Source organism: Euphorbia lathyris, chromosome 5 (genome assembly GCF_963576675.1).
Source record: "Euphorbia lathyris chromosome 5, ddEupLath1.1, whole genome shotgun sequence".
In the NCBI taxonomy this organism is placed as follows: domain Eukaryota; kingdom Viridiplantae; phylum Streptophyta; class Magnoliopsida; order Malpighiales; family Euphorbiaceae; genus Euphorbia; species Euphorbia lathyris.
The window spans coordinates 92,603,880-92,631,630 of NC_088914.1; the positions used below are offsets into that span (position 1 = coordinate 92,603,880).

At 35.4% G+C, this 27,751-nt stretch overlaps 2 protein-coding genes across 7 annotated transcripts; both read right to left on the bottom strand.

The window, feature by feature from the left end:
* Positions 1 to 214: 214 nt before the first annotated feature.
* On the bottom strand, positions 215 to 7,746 carry LOC136231320 (QWRF motif-containing protein 3). The gene is made up of 6 exons (XM_066020664.1): positions 7,644 to 7,746; positions 5,313 to 6,409; positions 4,051 to 4,170; positions 2,390 to 2,506; positions 1,438 to 1,632; positions 215 to 645 (listed from the first exon to the last, which is right to left on the bottom strand). Exons 2-6 carry the CDS (start codon positions 6,378 to 6,380, stop codon positions 553 to 555), a joined length of 1,593 nt encoding a protein of 530 aa, XP_065876736.1. The 5' UTR covers positions 6,381 to 6,409; positions 7,644 to 7,746; the 3' UTR covers positions 215 to 552.
* Positions 7,747 to 16,631: 8,885 nt separating this feature from the next.
* LOC136229466 (probable galacturonosyltransferase 10) lies at positions 16,632 to 22,324 on the bottom strand. Of its 6 annotated transcripts, none has more exons than XM_066018285.1 (2): positions 21,917 to 22,324; positions 16,632 to 18,129 (listed from the first exon to the last, which is right to left on the bottom strand). In XM_066018285.1, the coding sequence occupies exons 1-2, from the start codon at positions 22,064 to 22,066 to the stop codon at positions 16,675 to 16,677; spliced, it is 1,605 nt and encodes a 534-aa protein (XP_065874357.1). In that variant the 5' UTR covers positions 22,067 to 22,324; the 3' UTR covers positions 16,632 to 16,674. The 6 variants fall into 6 exon arrangements, with proteins under 6 accessions (XP_065874357.1, XP_065874358.1, XP_065874360.1 ...); XM_066018286.1 differs by having other exon boundaries at positions 16,632 to 18,126; positions 21,917 to 22,323; XM_066018288.1 differs by lacking the exon at positions 21,917 to 22,324 and adding an exon at positions 19,743 to 19,835.
* Positions 22,325 to 27,751: the final 5,427 nt, after the last annotated feature.

The following is a 27,751-nucleotide window of genomic DNA, read 5'->3' on the forward strand; positions in this document are numbered from 1 at the left end:
ACCATCAGTGTAATTTACCCGACAAAAATATATTAAAAATTGGAAATATTTTTCAAAATTAAGTATTAGCATTGACTATTTAATTCGTAGTTTCCTTCATTAATGTCAAATCCACTACATATTCTGTATATAATGAAATTTTTGACGAAAATAACACGTCTATCAATAAAAATTCCATTCGTAATTCTAATTTTCTCTCTATTAATATCCGTGATCCCCTCTCTCCCCCCTATCCTCCCTGATAGCAAAAATAGTCCTAGTTAATTGTACTAATCTTATTTAAACACATTAGAAGCTATTTTCACACTTTTCAAACTCAATACCTCTCGACTCTTGACTGCATACATCAAAGGGGGAGGATTAGGGGTTTTAAGCACTCACTGGTCGTAGGAAAATGACAGAAAAATCTATAGAAACTGTGCACGTAACTTTAACATTTTCTATAAAACGCCTAAAAGTTATCAATTGAGCACTCGTAGATCACCAAAGAGTTTCTGGATCTGTACTGACACGCGCTGACAATGAATTCTGGATCCGTACTGACTGTATCATTCATATCAACGTTTCGGCGTTGTGCACGTGCTGATGCTGTTGCAACAACTGGTTTAACTGGATCATAGAGCACTTAAAACTCCTCTCTTCAATCTGCCAAAAGGATTCCAAATAAAAAATCACATTTTTATGGCTTTTATTCAAAATAAAATAAAAAAGATTTATTTATTTATTATGGTTTAAAAGTAATAAAATGGTTAAGTAATAAACGTTATCAAAATATATGATTAAACCTTTAAATTATCAAGATTTTAAAGATTAACCCCCAAATTTAAAAATTTTGAGGATTAAATCCCTAATTTTTAATTTAACATGCCTTGAGCCTTTCAATAACGGTTAAAATCACGGAACCATTTAACACATCAAAATAACTGTTAACAACCTCAAAATGGAAATGTTCAAGAATCAAAGTTGATTAGAACGAGATTTATTATGAAACCATATTTTTTTTTCCAAAATCACAATTTCTCGAGCTTTCTTTCTCTAAAAAATCATGTTCTCTCCTAATCAAGCAACACATAAATGACCCCAAAATAAAAATTTTGAAGAATTAAAGTTGATTAGAATATCAATTCTTGAAATCTTTATTTTTGAAGTCGTTAATGGTCATTTTGACACGTTGATTGAAGTTTAATGGCCATAATTTAAAAAGTGTAAAATTGAGTGACTATTATATTAATTTGAAGTTTAGTGGTCATATGTAATTTTTACATTGAGCCCCTGTCATTAGTAAAGGGCTTAATATGTGTAAAAACTAAAGACCAGAAGCTTAATCCTTAAAACTGTTAAATTTCAAGATCGAAAAATAAATAATCAGGGAGGCAATCTTTAAAATCGAGAAAGTTTAAGGACTTAATTATGGATTTAGTCTATTAAAATTTTTACCTCTAATGTGGAGATTGTTTGCAGAAGTTCTTGGCCTTCCTCTAACAATAATTTTTCTTGTGAAACAACTTCTGCTAATTGTGAGATCAAATCAGCATTCTCCTCAGTTTGATTGCAGATACTCATTGCCGAATTGATCGAAGCTGTGAGATCTATCGCGTGTCGAAATGCCATCCACGTTTGTTGCGGATCCACCTACAGTTACGACTGTCAATTTCTGATACGACAACACGATTTACAGGAACAACTGTTTGATACGATTATCATTTTTGTGTTATATATTTTAGATAATTTCTGATTAAACAACGTAACTTACATAAACAACTGTTTGATACTATTATCATTTTTGTTATAGATATATATTTCAGATAACATGATTATGACACGATAACTTGTTTTGACAAATTCCTAGTTCCTTGTATTTCTCCAAAAAAAGTCAATTGCCCTTTTATATTTTTAAAATATCCAATTTATTTTCGGAACTTGTCTAAAATATGTTTAATATATTTCGCTAAAAACTTCAATTGCCTCGTGAACTTTCAAAACTTCCAAATGATGGTATATTCTTGTCCAATTTGATTTAATAACCCCCTAAACAAATAAGGATTAATGGTCAATTTGACCCCTAAAGTTGTCAGGCAGATTCGGTTTAGCCCACATCGAAGTTTAAGTATCAATTTAAAGTTGACAATATTTGATAAACTTTTAGGTATTGAAATTGATTATATTTAAGTTAATTTGTCAGAAATTGTAAACTTCAGAATTACGAGATAGATGAAATTGTTTGATATAGTGTTGTTGAATGCAATTGGATAAGATAAAAGTCATTTGAAACTTTTAAAAATTCACGGACAGTTGAAGTTTTGAACCAAGTAGGCAGATATGCCTATATTTAAACTTCCCCGAAAACATTAAGGGTATATTTGGTATTTATCCCAATTATATATATTACCTTTGCACCTTCAATAAGTGGTACTTTACACACAACAGAATGCAGACATTCTTTGGTCTTCAAAACTGCTGATAAATGTTGCCTTTCCATGTCTCCCCAAGCTTCTAGTTGTTTGATCTGCAAAAAATTTAAACATATAATAAACTCAATTATATAATAAGGGGGCGTTTGGTTCACAAGGGATAAGGGAAAAGAAATGAAGAAAGGGAAACTAAAGGAAAGGAAATGAATAAGCATTAATTCCCCTATGTGTTTGGACATGTTTAGGAAAGGGAATGGGGTAAAGGGAATCCAATTCCCTACCGGGCTTAGAGTAATGGGTTTAACCTAAAGTGGGGTAAACTCATAATCTAAAATGGGTAAAGGGAATGAGTTTTTTTTAAACAAACAAGAACAAAGGGAATGGAACCATTTCATTCCCATTCCCATTCCTAAAGACCCCGAACCAAACGCCTCCTAAGTATGATGAATTAAAAAGATTATCGTGTTCTAGTCGTGTTATTTATATATTAATCATACAAGATATAAATAGGGTTAAATACATCGTTAGTCACTGAATCTTTATAGTTGTCCAAAGTGGTTATTCAACTTTATTTTGTCTAAATAAATCATTAAAGTTTAAATTTTGTCTCAATAAAGTCATCCCGGCGACTTTAAGAGCAAAAATCCGCTGGAAACGTGATGTGGTTGTCATATCAACAGTAGTCAACATTTATCATTAATCGAATGACACATGAATGCTACCTAGCTGACTGAAATGATACGTGGCTGTTTGTCCGTTTGGTAGCAGCTATGTGTTGTTTCGGTCAGCCGTGAAAGTTGATTACTACTGGGGCAACCACTTTCCGGTGTCTTTTTGTTTTTAATGTCGCTGAGGTGACTTTATAAGGCGATATTCAAAGTTAGAATGATTTTATCGAGAGAAATTGACATAAAAATAATAAATAGGATTAAATGCACATGTCACTCGCTGAACTTTTATTTGTTATCTCAAATTGGTCACTCAACTTCAATTTGTCTCAATAAATCATTTAACTTTAAATTTTATCATAATAAAGTCACTCCGGCAACTTCAAAAGCAAAAAAAAAAAAAAACACTGGAAAATTGATGTGGTTGCCACATAGCAGTAATCAACTTTTACTGCTGAACGAGATGACATGTGACTGCCACCTAGCTGACCGAAATGACGCATGTCACATAGGTGGTAGCCACGTGTATTTTCCAACTTCAATTTCTCACAATAAAATCATTAAAATTTGAATTTCATCTCAATAAAATCCCTCTGTTGACTTCAAGAGCGAAAAGACACTGGAAAACATCAACAGTAGTCAACTTTCACCGCTGACCGAAACAATACGTGGCTGCCAGCTAGATGACCGAAACAAAAGTGGTCAGTCAGCTATGTGGCATGTGTCATCTAGGAGGCATCTTAGGTGTCGTTTCGGTTCAGCTGTGAAAGTTGACTACTGTTTATGTGGCAAACCACATTACTTTTCCTTTTTGCTCGTAAAGTCGTTGGTATTACTTTATTAAAACAATATTCAAAGTTAAATAACTTCATTGAAGCAAATTGAAGTTGAATTACCATTTTGTATAACTATAAAAGTTCAATGACGAAGCATATTAATGATGTAATCATACAATAAGATAAGCTGCTGACCTGAGAATGTAAAATGAAATCCAGTTTCATCTCAAACTTCTCCTTCTGAAGCTGTAATCTCTTAATCAACACAGATCGGCGCAAATTAGCAAGGTTATCTGATGCAGACAACAGATTCTTCTGCATAAAAACATCATACAAAGTCGTTAATTTCTCGATCAGTCCGTTAATCTGACAAGCGGACTAATATTAAAAATACGATAAAATTATCTCTAATATTTTTGGAAAAGTGTAGAGATAATGTAACAAATGGTAAAATTCTATCGATAACATTTTCAATTTAGAACAACTCTGTATCCAAATAAAGTAACATTGATTAATTTTGAGCTCGGGTACATCAGGGACGGATCCAGAGGGGAGTTTGAACACCCAATGACGGCCTAAAAATTATTATAAAAATAGTCGAGTTTTTAATTTTTTATGTAAAAATATCAATTTAGCACTTATAAATAATGAGAGAAAGTGTGTCCTGACCTTGGGAGTGGGTAAACCTATCCTTACCTAAACTTTTCTCCTACCAAAAAAAATAATAATGAGAGAAAGTGAATTCTGAATCCGTCACTGGGTAATAACCCATAAAATGGGACACTTACCTGCCCCAAAGGCAGAAAAAGTCAGCACGGAGATACCGGTGCACCCCCGACAATCGGGAACCACCCCTTATAGGAGTGGTTAAGGGGTGGTTCCGCACCTGCAGGGTGCTATTCAGCAGATGAAGGATAGTACATTTTTTTCCAACCGAGACCAAAACGACATTGTTTTAGCTTGGATAGGTAGTCAACGATGCTTTGGATCCAGGGATGGATCCACCAGGGATTTAGGGGGGCTTAGCACTCACTGGTGGTCATAAAAAACCGAAAATTTGTAGAAATTGAAAATGGAGCTTTAATTTTGTACGTAAAAACACTAAAAATATATTAATATAGTGTCTATTTCTCATTGAATTCTGAATCCTTTTAGCATTTATTGTATTAGGGGGTAAATCTATTAAAAGCTGACTCCGTCACTGTTTCATTTTTCATTTTTTGAAGACCAGTTTTATACGGGTCTGCCTGTCACATAGGCGGTCACATGGGCAGACTGATATAGATATTGGTTCACCCGTGTCACACGGGTGGACTAATATAAAAATTCCGCAATCCACTTGTCTAGCGAGATCAGGACGAAAAACACAAAAATAGTTTGAAATCGACCATAAATAGAAAAATTGTTTTAGGAATTGAACACATTCTAATTTTATGAACAAATATAACCATTCATACCTCTACATCTTTGGCAATATTCTCATCGACAACGGAAGCTCTCACATTTACATATCGCCATTGCATCATCCGGTTATGCAGCAATCTTAGCTGATACGTGGCATCTCCGCCCCCGGACACGGCCACCAACGGACGAGCCGAAGATGATTTTTTACCCTTGAGCAAGTCTCGCCCCAAATTGAGCAATTTCTCCATACCTTTCACCCTCGAAGGACTCGAGGGCGGCTTCAAACTCGAAAAGGACATCACTCTCTCCTTACTTTCCAGGGACATCGGTGGCGAACCTGATCTCCCCGGAGACAATGCCCATTGAGATGTTGCACTTCCATAACCCGCAAGCGAATTAGCCCTTTTAATGACACTTTTTATTCTAGATTTCTTCATTTTCGGGGACGAGTCTAGTGATACCGGATGTTCAATGTTCGAATCCGATGCACTTCTTCTACACTTTGTTTGAACATCTTGTAGATACTTAGATGAAACCACTACCCCCGATTTTCGAGAATTCTCTGAAAAACTCTCAGATTCTTCATCCAGATGTTCCGATTTTCGCCTTTGATATAGCACATTTTCATCAACTGATAGTCTCCCCGGAACAAAATTTGATGATGACGATGATGATGATGATGATATGAGCTTCCCGGTATATCTCAGAGAGCCTCCGAGGATCGGCCGGTGATTCTCCTTTTCTTTCTCGTTTTCAAACCTGTTATGCTCGGAGCAACTTCTTTGCCTAGTAAGTGAAAACAAGCCGATGTTTTTAGATGATTTTTCATCTTTTTTCTTCTCAATGAAATCACGGAGTCTCTCGTTTCCGAGATGATCAGCGAGAGTGTCGACATTGTTGTTGTTCGGGGAAGGAGAAGTGGTCGATGGCCAGAGACCTCGAATGAATCCGGGGTCTTCGAGGCTTCGATGCTTTCGCTCGTGGCGAGCAGGTGAGGAAACTTGACTTGGAGTTGGAGAAGTAGCTGTTGGCGTTGAAGACAAGAATCTAGAGCTGACTTCACGAGATTTCGGCTTTTTCGGCTTCACTGATTTATCTGAGAGTAAAGCTGAATCCTTCATGCTTTCGCTATGTTGCACGGAAACTGAAACTAAAACAGATATCGGGAAAAGGTTATTTCTAAAAAAAATACTATTCAAATTATAGGAACATAAACCGGAACGGAAATGGAAACAGATATCAGAAAACGTTATTTATAAGATATAGTCTTTAAAACATAGCAATAAAAACATAAAATCTTCATGCTTTTCTAGAAGGTTATGTTGCACGGAAACTAAAACCGAAATGGATATTGGAAAATGTTATTTCTAAAACATAGTATTCAGATTATAACAAAAATGGAAATGGATATCAGAAAATGTATTTATAAGATTTAGTTTTCAGAACATAGCCATTGCATGGAAACTAAAACCAAAACGGATGCGAAAAATGTTATTTTTAGAATATAGAAACATAAACAGAACAAAAAAGGAAATGAATATCGAAAAACAGTGACGGATCCAGGATTCGTGATTTAGGGGTACTAAATCGATATTTTTTATGTTTTTATATAAAAAATTAAAAACCTTATACAATTTTTATAAAAAATTTAGAGTTTTCTGACGACCAGTGGGTGCTTAAGCCCTCAAACCCCCCTCTAGACCTGTCCCTGCCAACTTTATTTATAAGACATATTCTTCAAACCATAACCACAAAACATAAAACCTTCTGGTTATGTTGCTCGGAAACTAAAACCAAAAACGGATACCAAAAATGTTATAAACATAAAAGGGAAAGAATACCGGAAAACATTATTTATAAGACATAGTATTCAAAACATAGCCAGCAAACATAAAGCCTACATGCTTTCTTGAAGGTTATGTTGCACGGAAACTAAAACGAAATTAAATACTGAAAACTTATTTCTAAAACATAGTATTAGGATGGAAAATGGAAACGGATATTGAAAAAACGTTACTATTAAATCATACTCGTTTCATATTACATATCGTTTCATATTACATATCGTTTGTATAGAAATTAAGGATATTAGAGAAAATGCATTGCTGTACATTGTTTATTGATTTCACTATTTATTTATTCTGTAACAAGTCTATTATTCTAATTAATTTTTATAAACTCATATTTTATAGTAAGAAAAAAGATAACTTATCATGGTGTAATATGAAACGGAGTAGTATATATTCAAAACATAGTCAAGAAATATAAAATGTTCATGCTTTCGTGAAGGTTATGTTTCACCGAAACTAAACTGAAATACTGAAAAACGTTATTTCTAAAACATAGTATTCTGAATATAGAAATATAAGGATGGAAATGGATACCGGAAAAGTTATTTCTTCAAAATATAGCCCCGAAACATAGATGGAAACGAAACTAAAAGGGATACAAAAATGCGAGTGAAGAGAGAGTTTCCGTGCAGCATAGCTCGAAGGAGAGATCAGAGAAATGGAGTTTGTAGCAATGGAGACTTCGGATGATGATGATGATGAGGAGAAGACCTAAATTTTGAAAATGGCGGCAGAAGAGAGACGTGCAGGGCCGGCGGAGGGTGAAGTTACGGAAGTGTCCTCACGTTTTGGATTGGGTCAAAGAGGGGAAAGAAAGGGTAGTGTTGGAAATTGAGATAGATTTTGTTGGATTTTCTGAGAGACCTGCGGAAGTAGGAGACAAAGCTGAAGTTGTTGAGGATCTTGCTTGCCGGCGGCACTTGGGGTTACAAGTGGCTTATGTGGGATTTTGACACGTGGCAAGAACATTCTTGAATTTAATATGTACTTGAGTTACAATTACCACTGTAATCGAGCTGAATCGAGCCGAGCAGAGCTTTGGCCTGTTCAAGTTCAGTTCGCTATAAAATTAACGAGTTTGAATCCGAGCTGAGTTTTAGCTTGCTCAAACTCGGCGTAGCTCATTAGAAAATAAACAAACTCGAGTCGAGCTTCGAGTCCAAATTTGTCTTTGAACTTTGTTCATTAAGAAAATTATATAATCATGAATTGTTTGTGAGTAAATCGTTAATTATATTTATGAAGTTTGCTCGCAAATAGCTCTTTGATTTGTGTATATAAATGAGTTCACACGTAAAGTTCGTGAATAAATAAACAAGATGCTTACAAATAGTTCGTCTATTTCTCATTTATTATATTTGTGAACCAACTCATCTAATAGCAATGGAAATAATATTAAGTTTGAATATTTGTGAACTAACACAAAACTATATACAGTAAAACCTCTAGGAATACACTTATGACGAGACTATTTGTATAATAACTGAAAGGTTATTATACTAAATAGAGTTTCGTAATAGAGGTTATTACCAAGTTGGGACAGAGTTTTTTTATAACAAAATAGAAGTTATTCCTATGTAAAGTATTCCTATATAGAGGTTTTACTGTAGTTTTCTATAAAACTAAAATTTGTTCATAAATATTCTAATCGAGCTTGTTCGCGAGCTTTCGAGCCGTGCTTTGACGTGTTCAAGCTCGCTTGTTTACGAACCGAACCAGTAAATCGTGCACACGAGCGGCTCGTTTGAAAATGGTGGCAGAAGAGAGATATGCAGGGTCTGCGGATGGTGAAATTACGGAAGTGTCCTCACATTTTGGATTGGGTCATAGGGGGGGAAGGGTAGTATTGGAAATTGAGATAGATTTTGTTTGATTTTCTGAGAGACCTGCGGAAGTAGGAGACAAAGGTGAAGTTCTTGAGGATCTTGCTTGCCGGCGGCACTTGGGGTTACAAGTGGCTTACGTGGGATTTTGACACGTGGCTAGAATGTTCTTTAGTTTAATATGTACTTGAGTTGAGGAGATTGAGGAATTAAGATGTGGAAGTAGTCAGAGTTTTGACATTTGGCAGGATAAGTGACTGAGAAGCTTAAGCTCTTCTTCTTTTCATTTCTTTAATGATTTTTAAATTTCGGTTAATACATTGAAATTATTAAAAATTAAAAAGACTATTTTACCCTACCGATAAGCCTCTCAATTTGCTTAAAATGTAGTTAGTTAATTCTCGATTGTAAAAAAATAAAATGAATTCAGAAAGTGTTACACAAGCTTTGAAAAAGTCAAACAAATTGAAATGTAAATGACATGTCAGATTTGGATTGACATAATGGATTAATTATAAGAAAATAATATAAAAATAAATCTTGTGATTTAGCCGATTTGCAAAAACAATCATCGTGTTTAAAAGTTTACAAATATGAGGTCTGCAGTTTACAAACTCAATCAATTCTTCAAAAATTGTTGTCTTGACTATTTACACTAAAAGGGTCGATTTGCAACAATTAAAAAGACTGATTTTGCAAATTATCAAAAATACACGTTTAACTTTACAAATTAAGTAAACCACAACAAGTGTTGTTTTGCTGAAGAATTGACTTATATAAATTAAAAAAAGTAGAGAATCTATTTGCAAACTTTTAAACTATGTAGATTGTCTTTGCAAATCTACCAAATTACAATATTTATTTTTATATTTTTTTCTAATTATTATATTTTTTTTAAAAGGCTATCGAAACATTTTAAAAGTTCAAGAGGTTAGTTAGTGTTTTATCTGCTATGCCGACTCTTGCTGCTGTGTTGGGAATAACACGGAAATTATTACATAAAAATATATTATTTATGTAATTTGTAAATAATAATTAAAAAAAATAAAAGTTGGACCACCGAAACTGGTGGTCCAAGTAAGTGAAGTTGACCATCAAAATTTAAGTGGTCAACTAATGGGCAAGCATCAATTGTTGCTGTCACTAATTAATTGCCAGCAATAATTGCTGACCATTCTTCCTCATTGGCTTATAAAAGTTAAGGAGATGCTTAATATTAGAAATTGAGAGTGAGCAAAAGAAAGAGTGGGAATTTATTTTGCGGAAGTTGAGAGCTTTATTTGAGAGTTAGTAATTTGAGGGAAGTCTAATCATTTCGGGGGAGAGATAAAATAATAAGATAATTATTTTGGGTATTTTCGGAAAACACATGAGTGCTACTATTTTGGCTTTATTTCATTGTAATTCTAAAAAGTTTCTAGAGAACACCCTCTTTGTACGCCTATTATTTTATAGTGGACGAATTTACTCTCGAGCTTGGTCGTGGAGTAGCCTGCAAAGGTGAACCACGTTAAATTATCGGTGTCATTTTAATTGATTATTTTGCTCGTCAATATTTCTACGGAATAATTTTTCGCCTTTATTCCCAACATGCTGTTCAGGAATCGATCTGATGGCTGCAGCCTGCTACGGGTTGGGTCAAATGCAACATAGATGTTTCTATGTTCGGCGTAGCTGGAAAAACTGGAGCGGGGGCAATAGTACGGAGGAGTGATGGAAGCTTTGTATCATTTACAAGCTCTTGGATCAGCACCGTCCTGGATGCAAAGCAGGTCGAAGCTTTTGTCCTTACCATTAGGTCTGAGCCAAGTTCGGTTTGAAATGGATGCAAAGGTCATTGTGGATAGCCTTACCTCCCAAAGCCTGGACTTGTCTGATTTTGGTAGTATCAACCAAGGCTGTCTGAATATTCTTCAGCATCGAAATGATTTTATCGTGTCTTTTATTCATCGATTAGTGAATGGAGCGGCGCATTGCATTGCTCGTAATGCTCTTTCCAATGCTAGTCTTTTAGTTCATTTTCTATTCCAAGTTGGTTAGCTAATGTTTTATATAAGGATTCTTTTGTATTGAATAAAATTCTAGTCCTCTTTAGGGAAAAAAAATATATGTATTAAATCTTTAAATTACAATAAATGTGTAATTTATATTATATAATCTATATATTGTAGATGATTATATAAAATATAACTGTAATTGTAATAAAATAATAATATCAAACAAATTATGTCAATTATCCTCGTAAATCGTTTTATTGAGTGAGAAATTGACAGCCCTATAAAAAACTGCTTATTACGGCAGTAGAGCTAAATTTCTTTTTAACTCATTTTTCTATTTTGCTTGAAATGTTAAATGCGATTGTTGTATCACAGTTGTTAATAAATATGAATTTTCCTTGAAGATTGTAAACTTTACTCACGTTGATGTGGCACCATGACTATCACATCTGTCGTAAAAATCAAACATATCTAATATGATATTTAATCGGCATATAATCAATTATTTCATATACAATAAGAGTGACTTTATTGAAATTAAATATCAACTTTACATTTTACTTTAGTAGACACTGGTTGCATACATATTGAACCTAGAACATTGATGAAAATGGAAGAGAAGAAAGAAAACTGCATCTGGTAAGAGTTTGGTTACATGGCACATTTTGACTCGAGTAAATTACATCGACCATCATTAAGTTTGGAATTTGTTTTGTGAAAATACTAAACTTTATTTTCCTTAAATAAACTTAGGGTTAAGGTGCGAAAATACCCCTAACGTTTTGAGCCAAGAGCAATTTTACCCCTAACGTCTAAAATGATGCAATTTTACCCCTAACGTTGGAATCCAAGAGCAATTTTACCCCTAACGTTGATTAATTGGGTCAATTTCAGACACTATTATAAAACACACATATTTTTGTTCCTTATTCTGCACCAATTACATAATAATTCGTTCTAAAAAAAGATTTCATGTTTTTTATAATTTAATAATACAATTTGAGATTAATATTTATAAATTCGGTGGATTTTTTAAATTTTTTTTATCTAATCCGTACAAAAAGACATCATATTTTTTTATTTTTTTTATTTTTTTCACATCCCAACGAATATTTGTGATTTGTTACTGATAAAATGACACACATATGAAGTGTAGATAACAAGATTCGTGACCGAGAAGACAGTTTGATGAATTATTTCTCAAATTGACCCAATTTATTAACGTTAGGGGTAAAATTGCTCTTGGCTTCCAACGTTAGGGGTAAAATTGCACCATTTTAGACGTTAAGGGTAAAATTGCTCATGATCCAAAATGTTAGGGGTATTTTTGCACCTTAACCCATAAACTTATTAAGTTTCACATTTAATTTCAACAAAGTAATTTTCACTAATCAGTGAATAAAAACTCACAAAAATATTGACTTAATCTAAAAGGCAACTAACTATATATATGCATTGAATGTCACGTAGAAAAAGAATGTAATATTTTTTTGAGACAACTATCTATACGTCAATCATAAAAGGTAGACATGTTTAACATGATGCTTAGTTTGGCATATAATTAATTGTGCAACGACAACATTCCAATAAGTTTTGTACACAAATTAACCAGAATGACTTTATTAAATTTAAAAGTGGTGAAGTTTCTCTAGCGCTTTGTATTTGTCTAAAAAAGTCAATTGTCCCTTATACTTTTAAAATATTCAATTTACCCTCTAAACTTGTTTAAATAGCCTATTAACCTCCTAAAATCTACGTGACAGAACATTGAGAGATTTTGAAAAACTGAAATGTATATACTTTAAGCAAATTAATGAAGTAATAGATCACCGGTTCTGGTGGCGATCGTCAGGAGAGAGCAATACCGGGATTCATTGGCAACAATGGAGTCGACTTTGTAGACCAAAGAGTAAGGGCGGAATGGGCTTCAGGGACATCAAGCAATTTAACTTAGCCTTACTAGCTAAGCAAGGATGGAGATTGATTCAAGAGCCCAACTCATTGATGTTAAAAGTCCTAAAAGCTCGTTATTTCCCCCATCTCACTTTCCTGGAGGCGACACTTGGACACAATCCATCTTTTATATGGTGAAGCTTGTTGGCTGGGCGTGATCTGTTAAACCAAGGTCTGCGGAACAAGGTTGGAAGTGGAAGCTCGATAGCAATTTGGGATAGCCCTTGGCTACAGGATCCTGTCAATCCAAAGTCGACCAGCCCTATTGATTTCAGTCTCCCTACAGGCACAGTCCGGGATTTGTTGAGAGCTGATGGCTCCTGGAATAAGGATCTGATTCAAACAACTTTTAACATCCGCGATCAACGCCTTATCTCTGCTATTCCACGGGGTCAGCTCGCAATGGAAGATGGATGGTGTTAAGCCCAAAATATACCTAAAATATCATCAATAATTACATCAATATTGCTACGAATTTATGCTATTTATACCTGTTTAGAATGCTTTTACTCTCGAATATGTTTCTTTCTTGTAAGGTACATAAATATTTGGTTAAATCCAAATAAGAATGAAAAGAGCTCGAAAACAGAAGAAAAACCCTACAAAAGGAGTCGAAGACGACAGAAATTAATAACGCCAAATCGAGGACGCGAACGAAAGCTGAAAAACCAAAAAACGTTCCGTGCCGCGACCGCGGCCCCCAAAGGAAAGGATTCGCCCCTGAGCCAGTCTCTATTACGAAGATTCAACGAGAAGATTGAGTAGAGGATTCGCCCATGAGCCTGACAAACTCTAACGAAACCCAAGGAAAGGATTGATCAACCCGTTCACTTGCACGCCGTCGAAGAATTCAATGCTCCATGTTCTCTGTAAACTTGTATCAATTTATATTTCATCTAATAAAGTCCGTTCTATTCGATAGATTTTTATGCAGCACTTATGGTAACCAATCCACTAAAGTGACGGCTGGTGTTTTCATTAAAACGTGTTTAATCCAAAATCTTTACAAGGAAACTTTGTTGTACACTTAGGCAAATTATTATCTCGAAAGAGTTTTAATTTGATTAAGGGCAACTATCCCGAAAGGGTTTTTTCATGTTCAAAGCCAATTAATTAGAGGTTCCGTCATTTATTTCATCTTTATAATTCGTACAAAGTTTAAAGTTGTTTTCTTTGCTTAATGCAAACAAATACATCTGTTTACTTTTCTAAAAAGTACTAAAAGTTCCTATCTTGCAAATTCATTCTTAAATCAGAATATTTTCTAACGTTTTCATAATCTAACCTAATTCTCATTCTAGTAATTTTAAAACCAAAACCGATTAAACGATTTTCCCATATTATAAACCTTAAAGTAAATTTAACCGATTGTAAATAAGTTTTGTTAAAAAACGTTCCCTGTGGGATCGATATCTTTTATTACTACAAGCGTATACCGTGTACTTGCGGAAATCACTCAACAGATGGCAATGGGGTCCCGAGCCGAGAGGTAATTATACGGTCCGAAGCGGCTATAAGGTCTGTACAGGCTTATGTTTGAAGGAGGATCCGGTTGACCAGCGTTTTTGGAACTGTATCTGGTCGTTGAATGTTGCTCCAAAAATTAGAAATTTCATTTGGCGGATGGTTTCTCTGAACCTGCCGACGATGAATAATTTAGCTAAAAGACACAGTAGTCACCCAAACGTCTGTCCGGTATGTGGATTAAATGATGAAACGGAACAACACTTAGCCGTGGAGTGCCGCTGTGCCCGAGGGGTTTGGCAACAGCTCTTCGGGGATGCTAGGATGATAATACGGGGGGATTTCTTACAGTGGCTTAAAGAACTCTTAATGAGGAATGATACAGCAGCAGCTCGGGAGGTGGCAACTGGTCTATGGTGTTTGTGGAAACATAGAAATGAGGTTGTTTGGAAGAACAAATCGTGCAGCCCTCTCGTTCTTGCGGGGCGAATCAGAAACGAGCTTCGTGAGTGGGCTTCGGCTCAGGAATCAGATCAGCGGAGGAAAGAGATTAAACCAGCAGCCCCGTCAAGGTGGATTCGACCTGCTGCAGGGTTCATGGCGTGTAACGTCGATGCTGGAACTTTTCAGGAGGCAGGATACAGTTCAATGGGGTTTATCCTAAGGGACTCGAAAGGGAGATGCATCCACGCATATCATGGAGCATTAGAAGGCCTGTTTGAACCGATCATCGCTGAGGCTATGGCTATTAAGGAAGTGCTTTTCTGGATCAAACTTCACAATCTCCGGAATATTTGCATTCGCACGGACTGCCTCTCCGTTGTAAATGCAATTCAGGTTCCAACGTCACACAATTCTTATCTCTCAGATATTCTTTTAATTTGTAGTCGGTTATTACAAGAGCTCGATTCAATTTCAGTCTCTTTTGTGAAACGTTCAGCAAATGCAGCAGCCCATAGCTTAGCAAGGGCGGTTGTGTCAGAGTCTGTTCGTGGAGAGTAGGCATGTCCACCTCCTTTTCTTTCCGATATTCTTTTGGCCGATTTGGCTCAGTAATTAAATTGATTCTTTTATTCAAAAAAAAAAAAAAGAAGTAATAGATCACTTTAAAAAAGTTCAAAAACTTAATAGGTACCTTTCAGATAGTCAATTAGCCACTTTAAACATGTTTAGTAGTAAATAAAACTTTTCCAAAATACATGGATTAAAGATGTTTAAGCCCAAAGAAATTAAAATTTAGTAAATTGACCCGAAACTTCAATGAGCATCTCAACCTACATAAACAACTTAATGGCTTATTACATATCTAACCCCTCAATTTGCTTGAAACGACTTTTCCACTGTCTCAATTTACTTAAAATAACCCCTCCACTCAACTTGCTTAAACTGCCAATGGCATAGAGTGTGCGATACCACCAGGTGGAATTTAATTTCAACCGCCAATTGATGTATAAAAACTTACAGAAATATCAACATAATATAGAAGGTGTCTTCTATGATTACTTTGTTTTTGACAAAGTACCATTACTTGGTGTGTTTTCACCATTGGATGATGGAGCATAAAATTAATTTAATGGTGAAAACACATAAAACAAGGCTTACTTTGTAAAAAACAAAGTAAGCATGGCCAATATACAACTAATTATATGCTAATTGAGGGCAAAATCGATAAGATTGTCTTGATTTTTTTGTGTGTCTTAGACAACCATCTATATGTCAATTGTAAAAAGAAGACATGTTCAACATGACGCTTAATTGACCTATAGTCAACTACGCAACATCCACGTTCCACTAAGTTTTTATACACAAATTAACCAAAATGAGTTTTTTGAAATCAACAGTGAAATTCAACGATGTTATTGAAAGAAAATGAGTTCAGTGACATTTGTAAAATAAATCTCAAACTTCAATGACCATCGATGCAATTTACTCATCTCAGTCTACATAAACAGCTTAAAGGCTTATTACATACCCAACCCCTCCAACTTGCACTCAAATACCTAATAACCCTTCAAACTTTCAAAACGACATTTCCGCTACCTCAATTTTCTTGAAACGAATTTTCCGCGATTTCAAGTTTCTTAAAATTACATTTCCTCCACTCAACTTGCTTAAACTGCTAATCGCATATAGAGCGTGTGTTACCACCAGGTGGAATTAGTCATGGCAGTTTAAGCAAATTGAGAGAGCGAAAAAGCCGTTTTGAAAGTTCAGAGGACCATTAAACGTTTACGTGGGCCCAGGGTGTCAAATTATATACTCAATAATTGAAGTGGAAACAATAATTTATGCTACAACAGGCACTTAGACTATAAAATTTAGACAAAATCAATGAAAATTGCATTGTTGCAATAAAGGGTGAGAATAATCTACGTACTTTTCCCAAAGAAGCTTGTATTTTTCTATCCCAATCTTCAACCACGGCTTTGAGTTTCCGTTGAAATGCAACACGGCCCCCTTCTCTATCACGTGTGAATCAACGTTCGTGTACCCCAATCCCAACACGTGCCACGACGGAGCTAACGGCTCTGTCAATCCGTAGAAAGTCAAAAGCCCGGGTGGTAGAGTCCCGAGTTTCCAAAGCGTTCTATCAGCATTTCGTTCTTGCCAATAGTGATAGATGTCCGTGACATTTCTTTTCCTCCACTCGATGAGATCGAAAACATTCATCCCGAACGCCCAGCCACATGCGTCGGGGTCAAAATGTTCTCGTATAAGCGGGTGAGAGTAGTTGAGGTACTTATGGTACCGATGAAATGTTTCGGTACATGTCTCGACTGCTCCATTTACGTTTCCATTCAAATCGATTGAGAATAAACCCGATAGATCCTTCTGAACCACTACATCGTCGTCGAGAAATACTACCTTGTTCAGTGCAGGAAAGACTTCAGGTATGTAAAATCTGAGATGATTTAGCATAGACAGATATTTTGGATTCCGGAACTTGATTGGTGTCCGGCCATCATCAATGTGCCCCGAAAAATAATAGCTTTGAGTTTCCGAGTCCTGGAGCTGCTTCAGAACCGGAACATAAGAAGCATTTAACCACTTGAAGTCTTCAAACCTCTGTACATCAACGGTTACTCCTCGAAAGTCGTTTATCGTAAACCAGGCCTTCATCGCTGCGTAGTTTAATTCGTCGGTTACAAGATGAAAAACAACCTTATCGGGATTGTTTGAGCTTATCGAAGTCGAATTGACCACAACTGAAGTTGCAAGGATGTTGTCGGAGAAGACGCAGAAATGATACAGATTGTTATCTCTCAATCTTGCTTCCATGTGTTTTCTTCCACTGATTTTCCTCTGCAAATTCAAGTTTCCGAACCATTCAGTCGTTAGCCGAATTCCAAGGCAGTAAAGGCCTTTCGGAACCTCTTCCGCAGCAATTTGGCCGTACTTTGAACTTTTATCAGTCACAGAACCCATCTGGTCTTCAAGTGCTTGGATTTTGGCTTTTAGCCTCATGATCATAGTTGCACTATCATAACGGAACTGTTGGGCTTGGTAGAGCAAAAGTGCCATATCCCGGATTGCAGTTTCTGATTCTCGTGTTGTTAATGGAACTCGTCTTGTTGTAGCGCTTGAAAGGAGGACCTGTGAGTTGCGGATCTGGGCGCTTAATTCCCATGCGAACTGAAGATTGTTGCTTTCTTTTGCAATCACAACGAAAGCTTTTGCAAGAGAAATTTGATCGCTAAGTTGCCTGGCGACCGACTTGACACTAAGCATTTCATCGGTAATGTTCAGGCCTTCCATAATTCTGTCGCGACTATACAGTTTCTGCTGAAGAGAAAAACAAAGACTAATACTTTAGTTTTTTTAACAAACAATATGCTAACACAGGAGAGTGCTGTAAAAGAGAACGGACACGAATTATCATTATCTCACTATGACAATTCGGAGAAACGTCAAGTTCGATTATGCAACGGAAGTCTCCCCAAACTGATGCCACAAAGACGAATACTTTAGTTTATCTAACAAACAATAAGCCGACACAGGAAAGTACTGTAAAAGAGAACGAACAGGAACTAACTTTATCTGACTATGACAAATCGGACAAACTTCAAGTTTGATTATGTAACGGAAGTCTCCCAAACCGATGCCACGAAGACGAATACTTTAGTTTTTCTAACAAACAACATGCCAACACAGGAAAGTACTGTAAAAGAGAACAAACGCGAATTATCATTATCTCAATATGACAAATCGGAGAAACTTCAAGTTCGATTATGTAACGGAAGTCTCCCCAAACCGATGCCACAAAGACGAATACTTTAGTTTTTCTAACAAACAACATGCCAACACAGGAAAGTACTGTAAAAGAGAAGACACACGACAAATCGGAGAAACTTCAAGTTCGATTATGCAACGGAAGTCTCCCCAAACCGACCCACAAAGACGAATACTTTAGTTTATCTAATAAACAATATGCCAACACAGGAAAGTACTGGAAAAGAGAACGAACACGAATTATCATTATCTCACTATGACAAATCGGAGAAACTTCAAGTTCGATTATGTAACGGAAGTCTCCCCAAACCAATGCCACAAAGACGAATACTTTAGTTTATCTAACAAACAATATGCCAACACAGGAAAGTACTGTAAAAGAGAATGAACGGGAATTATCATTATCTCACTGTGACAAATCGGAGAAACTTCAAGTTCGATTATGTAACGGAAGTCTCCCCAAACCGATGCCACAAAGTCGAATACTTTAGTTTTTCTAACAAACAATATGCCAACACAAAAGTACTATAAAAGAGAACGAACACGAATTATCATTATCTCACTATGACAAATCGAAGAAACTTCAAGTTCGATTATGTAACAGAAGTCTCCCCAAACCGATGTCACAAAGACGAATACTTTAGTTTATCTAACAAATGATACGCCAACACAGGAAAGTACCGTAAAAGAGAACAAATGCGAATTATCATTATCTCACTATGACAAATAGGAGAAACTTCAAGTTTGATTATGTAACTGAAGTCTCCCCAAACCGATGCCACAAAGACGAATACTTTAGTTTATCTAACAAACAATATGCCAACACAGGAAAGTACTGGAAAAGAGAACGAGCACGAATTATCATTATCTCACTATGACAAATTGGAGAAACTTCAAGTTCGATTATGTAACGGAAGTCTCCCCAAACCGATGCCACCAGAAAGGAGCAGTACACCACCATAAGGACCATGTATTAAAAACTATGAAGTATCTCAACTTAATATCCAAATTCTGCAACTAAATAGTATTTTTAATCACATTCACATTCGATATATGTAACATAAACGGACGCGTTCAAATGGTCAATAAGCCGGTAAGGAAAAGCAAGATGACGAAGAGGTGCACCTCTTATAACTACTACCGAGCACAAAAAGTTGGTCACTTACGAAACATCCCCTGCCTTTGCCATTCTGAGGAGCTCCAGCAATTGCCTTGTGCGCCCGGAGCTTGAGGTGTGCTTTTAACGTCTATGATTAAATCTAAAACAATAAAAAGGATCTAAAAAAAAGCAAAGAAAGAACTATTTACAACCTTAATTACAAATTCCCAGTCAACTACTCTCACAATTAATTCATACTTTTCGCATTGCAGAAAATAGGCATACAATGTCAAACATATTACATACTGATGACAGTCACAAATAATCTATCACCACGTGGACCGATGCATAAAGCTTGGTCCCACCATACACGTGAGACACTTGACCAAGTGGCTTGACATGATATACAGCGAATCTAAGAAGTGTGCTAGACACATCTTCACATGTATCAAGCCACCAATCCACGGTTCCCTAAAACAAGTCACAAACCGCTCGACACTAGGTACTGATGATTGTTATTCTATATAAAGGCATTAACTGTTCAAGCTAAGGCCTTCTCATTCTACAAAATTTACATTCTTAATATTTTTCTTCTCAAACACAGACGAACTTAAGGATCCCAGTGTAGGTGCCGGTGAAAGGCCCTGTTTTAACTTCATTGTATTGCAGGTCAAGGCAAAAGGGACTATTCCCGGATTGGATGGAAATCTCCCAAACTACCCCTTTTCTATTGATATTGCATACTGAACCTAATACTTGCAAAGAATTTTGTAAGGAAGCTCCAACTAGCTCAAGAGAAATCATAGATTTAAGAGCAATTTCACTATTGCCTTAAATCCAATATATTAAGAAGTTTGAGCCACCTATCAATTTCTAACACAACACAATTTACCGTACAAAAATAATGTTGTTTGACACTGTCATGGAACCGTTTTAGCTAAAAGCTCAAGCTGATAGTTAAAGGTCCACTTCATATTAATAGCTGGCACACCCCCACACGCGAAAGCACACTTGGGCTTGAAGCGTGACAACAAAGGCCCATATTACCATGTCTTGCAAATAACTCAAGAAATGGGGCTGCCAGGAACCGAACCCTGGACGATTTGGTCACACTGGCTCTGATACCATGTCATGGAACCGTTTTAGCTAAAAGCTCAAGCTGATAATTAAAGGTCCACTTTATATTAAGGGTTAAGGTGTAAAAATACCCCTACCGTTTTGGGTCAGGAGCAATTTTACCCCTAACGTCTAAAATAGTGCAATTTTGCTCTTGACGTTTGTAGCCAAGAGCAATTTTACCCCTAACGTTGGTAATTTGGGTCAATTTCAGACACTATTATAAAACACATATATCTTTGTTCATTATTTTGTACCAATTGTATATCAATTATTCTAAAAAAGGATTTCATGTTTTTTGTAATTTAATAATAGAATTGGAGATTAATATTTATAAATTCGGTGAATTTTTTGAATTTTTTTGTCTAATTCGTACAAAAGACAGTTTATTTTTTTATTTTTTTTCACATCCCAACATATGTTTATGATTTGTTATTGATAAAATGATGCATATGTGAAGTGTAGATGATAAGATTCATGACCGAGAAGACAGTTTGATGAATTATTTCTGAAATTGACCTAATTTATCAACGTTAGGGGTAAAATTGCTCTTGGCTACAAACGTTAGTGGTAAAATTGCACCATTTTAGACGTTAGGGGTAAAATTGCTCCTGACCCAAAACGTTAGGGGTATTTTTACACCTTAACCCTTATATTAATAACTGACAGACACAATTACATGATACAATTAGGGTTGTAACCAAATCGAGCAGAGCTTTGGCCCGGTCGTGCTTGGCTCATCAAAAACTTGACGAGCTCTAGCTCAACACACTGCTAATTATGTTCATTGTTTTCCATTTCTCTCTTAATAGAAATACTATTATTAAAAAAAAATAATCGAATCAAGCTTGATTGAGAGATTGTTCATGAATATTATAAGTGTTCATGAATATTATAATCGAAGCTTGTTCATGGAGTTTGGTCGTGCTCAAGCTCGGCTTTATAAAGTTGCTGTTATTAGCAGTAATTTTATAATTGTGGAAATTCTAGTCAAATTGTAGATCACATCACATAAATCAACCAGCTTCAATCTCGAATTACAACTGATTTCATGTTTCTCTAACAAAATCATACAGCAAAAGCTCCTAATTCGAGAAAAGAAACAAAAACAGAAGAGATTTTTACCTTGTTATGAGCAGGTCTATATTCAATCTGACTCTCTTTGCTAAAAATAATTATAAACAGCAACACCACTATACCAAACAGTGTCCACCATACCACATTTGACAACCGCCGCCTTCCCGGTCGCCGGGAGTCAATCGGCCTCCGCCTCATTTTCCAAAGTCAGCAAGTCAAAATAGTCGTTATTCGAGAAATCAAACGGGATCGTCACTCCAAATTTGTTAATTGCGAACACAGATCGATCCAGTGGGAGTTGAAAAAGGAATTTTGGATTAGGGTTTCTCTTCCGGTATGTGTTGTGATTGGTTGGATGATAAGTGTGAAAGTGAACTAAAGCGGAGAAGTTCCTGTCTTTTAGATACAGTTATGAACTTTATGATAGTTGAGGGTGGAAGAGATGTGGCAAAATTGGAATGGTAGATTATTGGATTTTTGTTTTTTCAGTTATTATTGATTTTTTTTTTTTTTTTTTTTTTACAAAGGAGCAAAATAGTCGGTTTCAGGTATCAAATAACACTAATGAATACTTTAACGCTTACAAACTATTACCGATTTAGTTATGGATAACAAAATGTGACACATGATTTATATTATTCCGTTAAGTTCTAATTTTTTTGATTCAAAAAAAGTTCTGATTTCTCTCTCCAAATTGGCGGAACTTAACCGAGTAACTTGAATGACGTGTCACGTTCCGTTATTGAGATCTAAATTAATGTTCTTTTCCAAATATTAAACCTACATTGGTGCTATTTTATACGTTGCGTCTTAATTGATAGACCCCAAAAACCTTAGATCTATTTTGCAACTGTAGGCCCGTAAAAAATAAAATGTTATTTATATTTTTATTTAAATAAAAATATAGAGTAAATTTAACATATAGTGCGAAATTGCAAGTCACACGCCGTGTGAGCTGCAAAACATGCTAATGAGACACCACAAATGATCCACATGACGTGTGAGAATTCTCACACGGCGCGTGGATGAAATCTAAAGTCTCTACCATGAAAAAATCAATCCACACGACATATGATTTAAGTCACATGCTGTGTGGAACATAAAACAACAGGTGATAAGTGCATGTAAAGGAGACACACAGTGGTGACTTAGCCCATATGCTGTATGGGACAGAAAATCGGTAGCAACTCAAGAATGGTCCGGGGATTCGGAACCGTGGGACGACTCAACGAGCTAACAACCGAACCAATTGTTCACTCTTGAATCCTAACACATCATTTAAACATGTGCAAAATCTTTCCACTACTCATTACTCACTAAACCAAGAAACAAGGAAGAGTGGAAAGAAATGGCTAACAAATTGAGGAAAAATAGGAAGAGTGAGATGGAATCAGGGAAAGGATGAGAGTGATTTAAGGAAATGTGGACAATATGTAGAATCACCACAATCTGAAAAACACTGTAAATAAGACTTTAAGCTTTCGTTCCAAACCTCCACCGACCAAACAAAAACATCAAATATATGCCAAAATTACTCTAGACTTGTTTCTTTATTTTCCTAAATTTTCAGCTCTAATTTCATTCCAAAAACACATTCTTAGCCTCAATTTACTTTTTAGCAACATGTGTTTTAAGTTTTTATTGTTCGATTATCAATCCCGAATCTTAAAGTTAACACTTTCATAGCTCAAAATTCATCAGAATCAGTTTTTGTCCATTTTTATACGTTGTCCCACCATTTCGTTTTCACATTTCCAATCCTTTACATCTGTCTATGTCTTTCATTCTTACACAAACTTGTTCTTAACATCTTGAATTTGATTTTAGGCTTTTGTTTCGCTTCATTTCGTGTTCGAAAACCCGTTTTACAAGCTATTCTCTGAACCCAATTGTTTTTATACAGTATGCCCAACTATATTGTTTTCACGTTTCTAGACCCTTAAAGTCTGTTCCTAACCCTGATTCTTACACATACTCGCTCCTAACATCCTAAATTTCATTTTTAGCTCGAGTTTCTCTTCATTTCGTATCCAAAAAATCATTTACGAGCCATCCAAAGTCAGACCCGAATTTTGACCCGATTATGTCCAAATTAAGCTACCCGTTCTATTCCTGGCCATCATCCGCAGACAAAATCAGCCCCGCTCTTCACCGATTACTTGAGGTGCTCGTAGTGTGTGGATCTGAAGCCTACAGTGTTGAAACACCTTTCCACAAGATTTTGATTTGACAAAATCATTTAAGTTTAATCCATGATTAAAGAGGCAATTAAATTTAAGTGCTTTGATTTAATTGTACTAATCCGTTTGTTCAATATTGAGTATAAATATAAATGCAAAAAGAAATAAAGAATAAGACAGGATCAAGTCAGCATGAGAACACAAGCTGAGTGAAGGGCAACTCGACATAAGAAAAGATAAAGTCATCCTTAGAACAACAACTGAAGAATGAAGCTGGTCAAAGAAGCTGAGTAGAATAGAACTCAGCATGAAAGAAGTAAAGTCTGCTTCAGAACAAAGCTGACCCTTGAAAGCTGAGTAAGAAGAACTCAGTATGGGAATTGGCCGACAATAAATCATCGGAGTAAAGCTGAGTAATTCACAAGTGTTCCGTTAGCTAAAAGACAAATCCAACAACTGTCTGCACCAATAATAGAAATCTCGGAATTATGCAAAAGTCAATTTCGAGAAACATGGGACAACTGAATTTAGCTAAAAGACAAACTGTCACAAGAAGACAACATCTGCAGAAAGAAGACAAATCTGACGTCTGAAGAAATCAGAAGACATGATTGGCCTGACACCTGAAGGTGACCAGAAGTTGTCTCCCAAAAGAGCCGTTTTGGACTCAACGGACAAATCAATTTCAAATGATTTGTTCCTCACAATTTATCTATAAAAGGAACAAAGATTTCATTTGGAAGATTGCCGATTTACAGAAAATTACAAGTGAGAAAGATACAAATTCAAAGCACTCAAAACAAAAGAGAAAGCTTACACCAAATCTTCCATTCTCTGTGTAAATGCTAGATTGATTAGTTGTAATCATCTAAAGTGTTCTTTGTCTTAAAAGGGACAAGTGTGTGATCAATTGTAATATTGAGAGTGTGCGTGCTGAGTACTTGGTATTTAGTACTTAGTAGTAGAGAAATCTAAGTGTTGGGTTGTAGCACTTAGTAAGAGTTGAGTAGATGAATAGAAGAAGGTACTCTTGCATATTCAACTGCCTGTAATCGGTTTGTGCTCTACCCTTAAAGAGCTCAGTATTGGATTCTAAAAGCCCGGAGGACTCTGGGGACTAGACGTAGGCAGAGAGGCCGAACCAGGATAAGTGATACTGAGTAATTTCTAACTATCTCAAATATATATATATATATATGTGTGTGTGTGTGTGCGCGCGCGCGCGCGCTTGTGTTGATTGTTATATTTACTCAGCATACAAACTGTGAGAAGCTGACACTAAGTAAATTGGAGTGCTGAGTTGGAAACTGACCACACGAGTGTCAATTCTCAACTCTCAAGTAAAACAGTCTTAGTCATCATCTGACTAAAGTTGTCTTACGCTAAGTTCGGCCAAGCTGACCAAAGCTGAGTTAATCAACTTATTGAAATAATTAAGTCAGCAAGATTAATTAGCGAAAAAGTTATATTAGTTCCTAACCCCCCCTTGGAACTAATCACACGGGACCAACAGACAGTAGATCAAAGCATCGTCAAGGTAGCCAATTTGAGATTATGTTATTGATTTGTTTACGTTTATTTTTGCAATTAGTTTAGCTATATGTTGGTATAGAATTCATTTCAATTGTAATCGTTTGCTTTATTTAAACATCTGTATTCAAATTATTTTACATCAATAAAGCAGACCATTTTTCCACTAAATCTCGTGTCAATATTGCGTATTTACATTTCCTTTTCTGAATTTATAATAGTTTTAAATTATCTAGCAAAGTTTATATAACGGTACTAGGAACCCAATGTGAACTTTTTCAATCCTTGCGTCCATCGCTTTTGTTTTGAGTTTGATTTTAGACTTTCATTTCACTTCATTTCATGTTGGAAAACTCGTTTTACAAGCTATTTTCTGAACCCCAATTGTTTTTATACATTCTGCCCAACCATATTGTGAAATGGTGCAATTATTGCTTTAGATAACCAAATTTAGCGCCTCAACATTTGTGAAATGATACCAATTTACCCAAGTTCATATATCGATGACTATAATTACACGATTTCACAAATATTGAGGTTAAGATGATGTTATTTTATACATTTAAAGCTAAATTAATGTTTCCTAAAAAAAAACTTAAAGTTATTTGACTTCTGAACTTGTCTAAAAAACTTGATTGGACCTCTGAACTTTTAAAGTGTTCTGATAGCCCCATCAACTTGCTTAAAATATAGTCAATCAATCACTCAATTGCAAGAAGTAACCTGCATGCGGGAGGTATTTTGCAACGCCTTGAAATGTTATTACATAATTCATATAATAGATTAAAACATATTAAAAATGAAGTTCTACTTGCTCAACTATAAAATATGTCCTCTCTAATATTGGAACCTTATGCACTAAGCTTGATCGTTTGACTTTTCTAAAATGTGTGTAACACACTTTCTGCATGCAGCTTACTTCTTTGCAACCAATTTATTATATTTTAAGCAAGTTGAGAGGACTATCAGAATATTTTAAACAAGTAGAAGGAGTTATCAAATACTTTGAAAGTTTAGGAAAGTCATCAATATTTTTGAACAAGTCTAGGAAATACATAATTTATTAACCCAACTTGGTTGGAAGCCTCCTAACTTGGGTTAGGTGAAAATTAACTCGGATGACGCGAGTAAAAGGAACCCGAGGCTACCTTTTACGGGAGATTATTGATTCGAGAGATGGCTGGCGACTGGTTTGGGGGCTTTTACAACGAACTTGGTTGTGTGTACGACAGTTCTAGCGAAGCTATGGGGTTTATATTTCAGTTTAGAGCTTGCTTGAAGAAAAGGTTTTTGTTTCGTTATTATGGAGCTCGATTCTCAGATACTGGTGTAACTTATTACTAATGTGTATTCTCCATATTTTTATTTTTGGTTACTTCAGAAATCTAAAGAGTCAATTGCGTGGAATTGGACCGTTAGACTTTAGCATGTCTATCCCGAGAACAATGCGGCTGATTGGATAACTAACTTCGCAGAATCTATTTCCTTGGATCACTACGAGAGTGTAGTATACTTTCTACCGACTTTTCTAGAAATAGTTGTGAAATCTTCTCTCCGCGTTAGTCTGCTTTTCTTTTTGTCGCTAGGGGAAAACTCCACCTCTTTAACAAAATAAAATAATAATCATTAACTAATAAATAAATTTTTTTTAAAAAAACTAATAAATAAACTATTTCTTAAATTAGGGTGTTGCTATTTACCGCCTCCAAAAACTAATAAATAAACTATTCCATAATTTTTCATTTTTTATTTTTTTTTCAAAAACTGTGAATGACTGTACAGTCACGGAAAATGCCTAGTAAATAGCCAGACTGTTTTTGTGACCGGTTATTTTTCTCAGGTGGTTTCCATGACTGTCTATGAAAAATAACGTATATTTTCATGAAAAATGTATTTCGTTCAATTTCATCAATTTATAATCATCTATTTTTGAGGTTTTCGGTTGTAACTTATTAATTATTTTCAGAATTTCAGCTTTAATCAAAAAAAGTCAACTGGTTTCGATTTTTTCAATCAAAAAACGGATTTTTTAGAAAAAAAATTATTCACAGTTTTTTTTGAAGGAAATCATTCACAATTTTTGGAAGGACAAAAAAATAAAAAATGTAAAATTATCCAATAAAAAGCACTAAACATTAATTTTAGGGAAGATAAATAGCAATTCACACGGATA

What these genes read in the sequence shown, in the direction of transcription:
- LOC136231320 (XM_066020664.1), bottom strand. Translation starts at nt 6,380, where the DNA reads ATGAAGGATTCAGCTTTACTCTCAGATAAATCAGTGAAGCCGAAAAAG. An exon ending in ATATTGCCAAAGATGTAGAG is followed by an intron (nt 4,171 to 5,312) that starts GTATGAATGGTT and finishes GTTTTTATGCAG; the next exon opens with AAGAATCTGTTGTCTGCATC. An exon ending in AAACAATCTCCACATTAGAG is followed by an intron (nt 646 to 1,437) that starts GTAAAAATTTTA and finishes TCCTTTTGGCAG; the next exon opens with ATTGAAGAGAGGAGTTTTAA.
- LOC136229466 (XM_066018285.1), bottom strand. Translation starts at nt 22,066, where the DNA reads ATGAGGCGGAGGCCGATTGACTCCCGGCGACCGGGAAGGCGGCGGTTG. An exon ending in ATAGACCTGCTCATAACAAG is followed by an intron (nt 18,130 to 21,916) that starts GTAAAAATCTCT and finishes TTTTCTCTTCAG; the next exon opens with CAGAAACTGTATAGTCGCGA.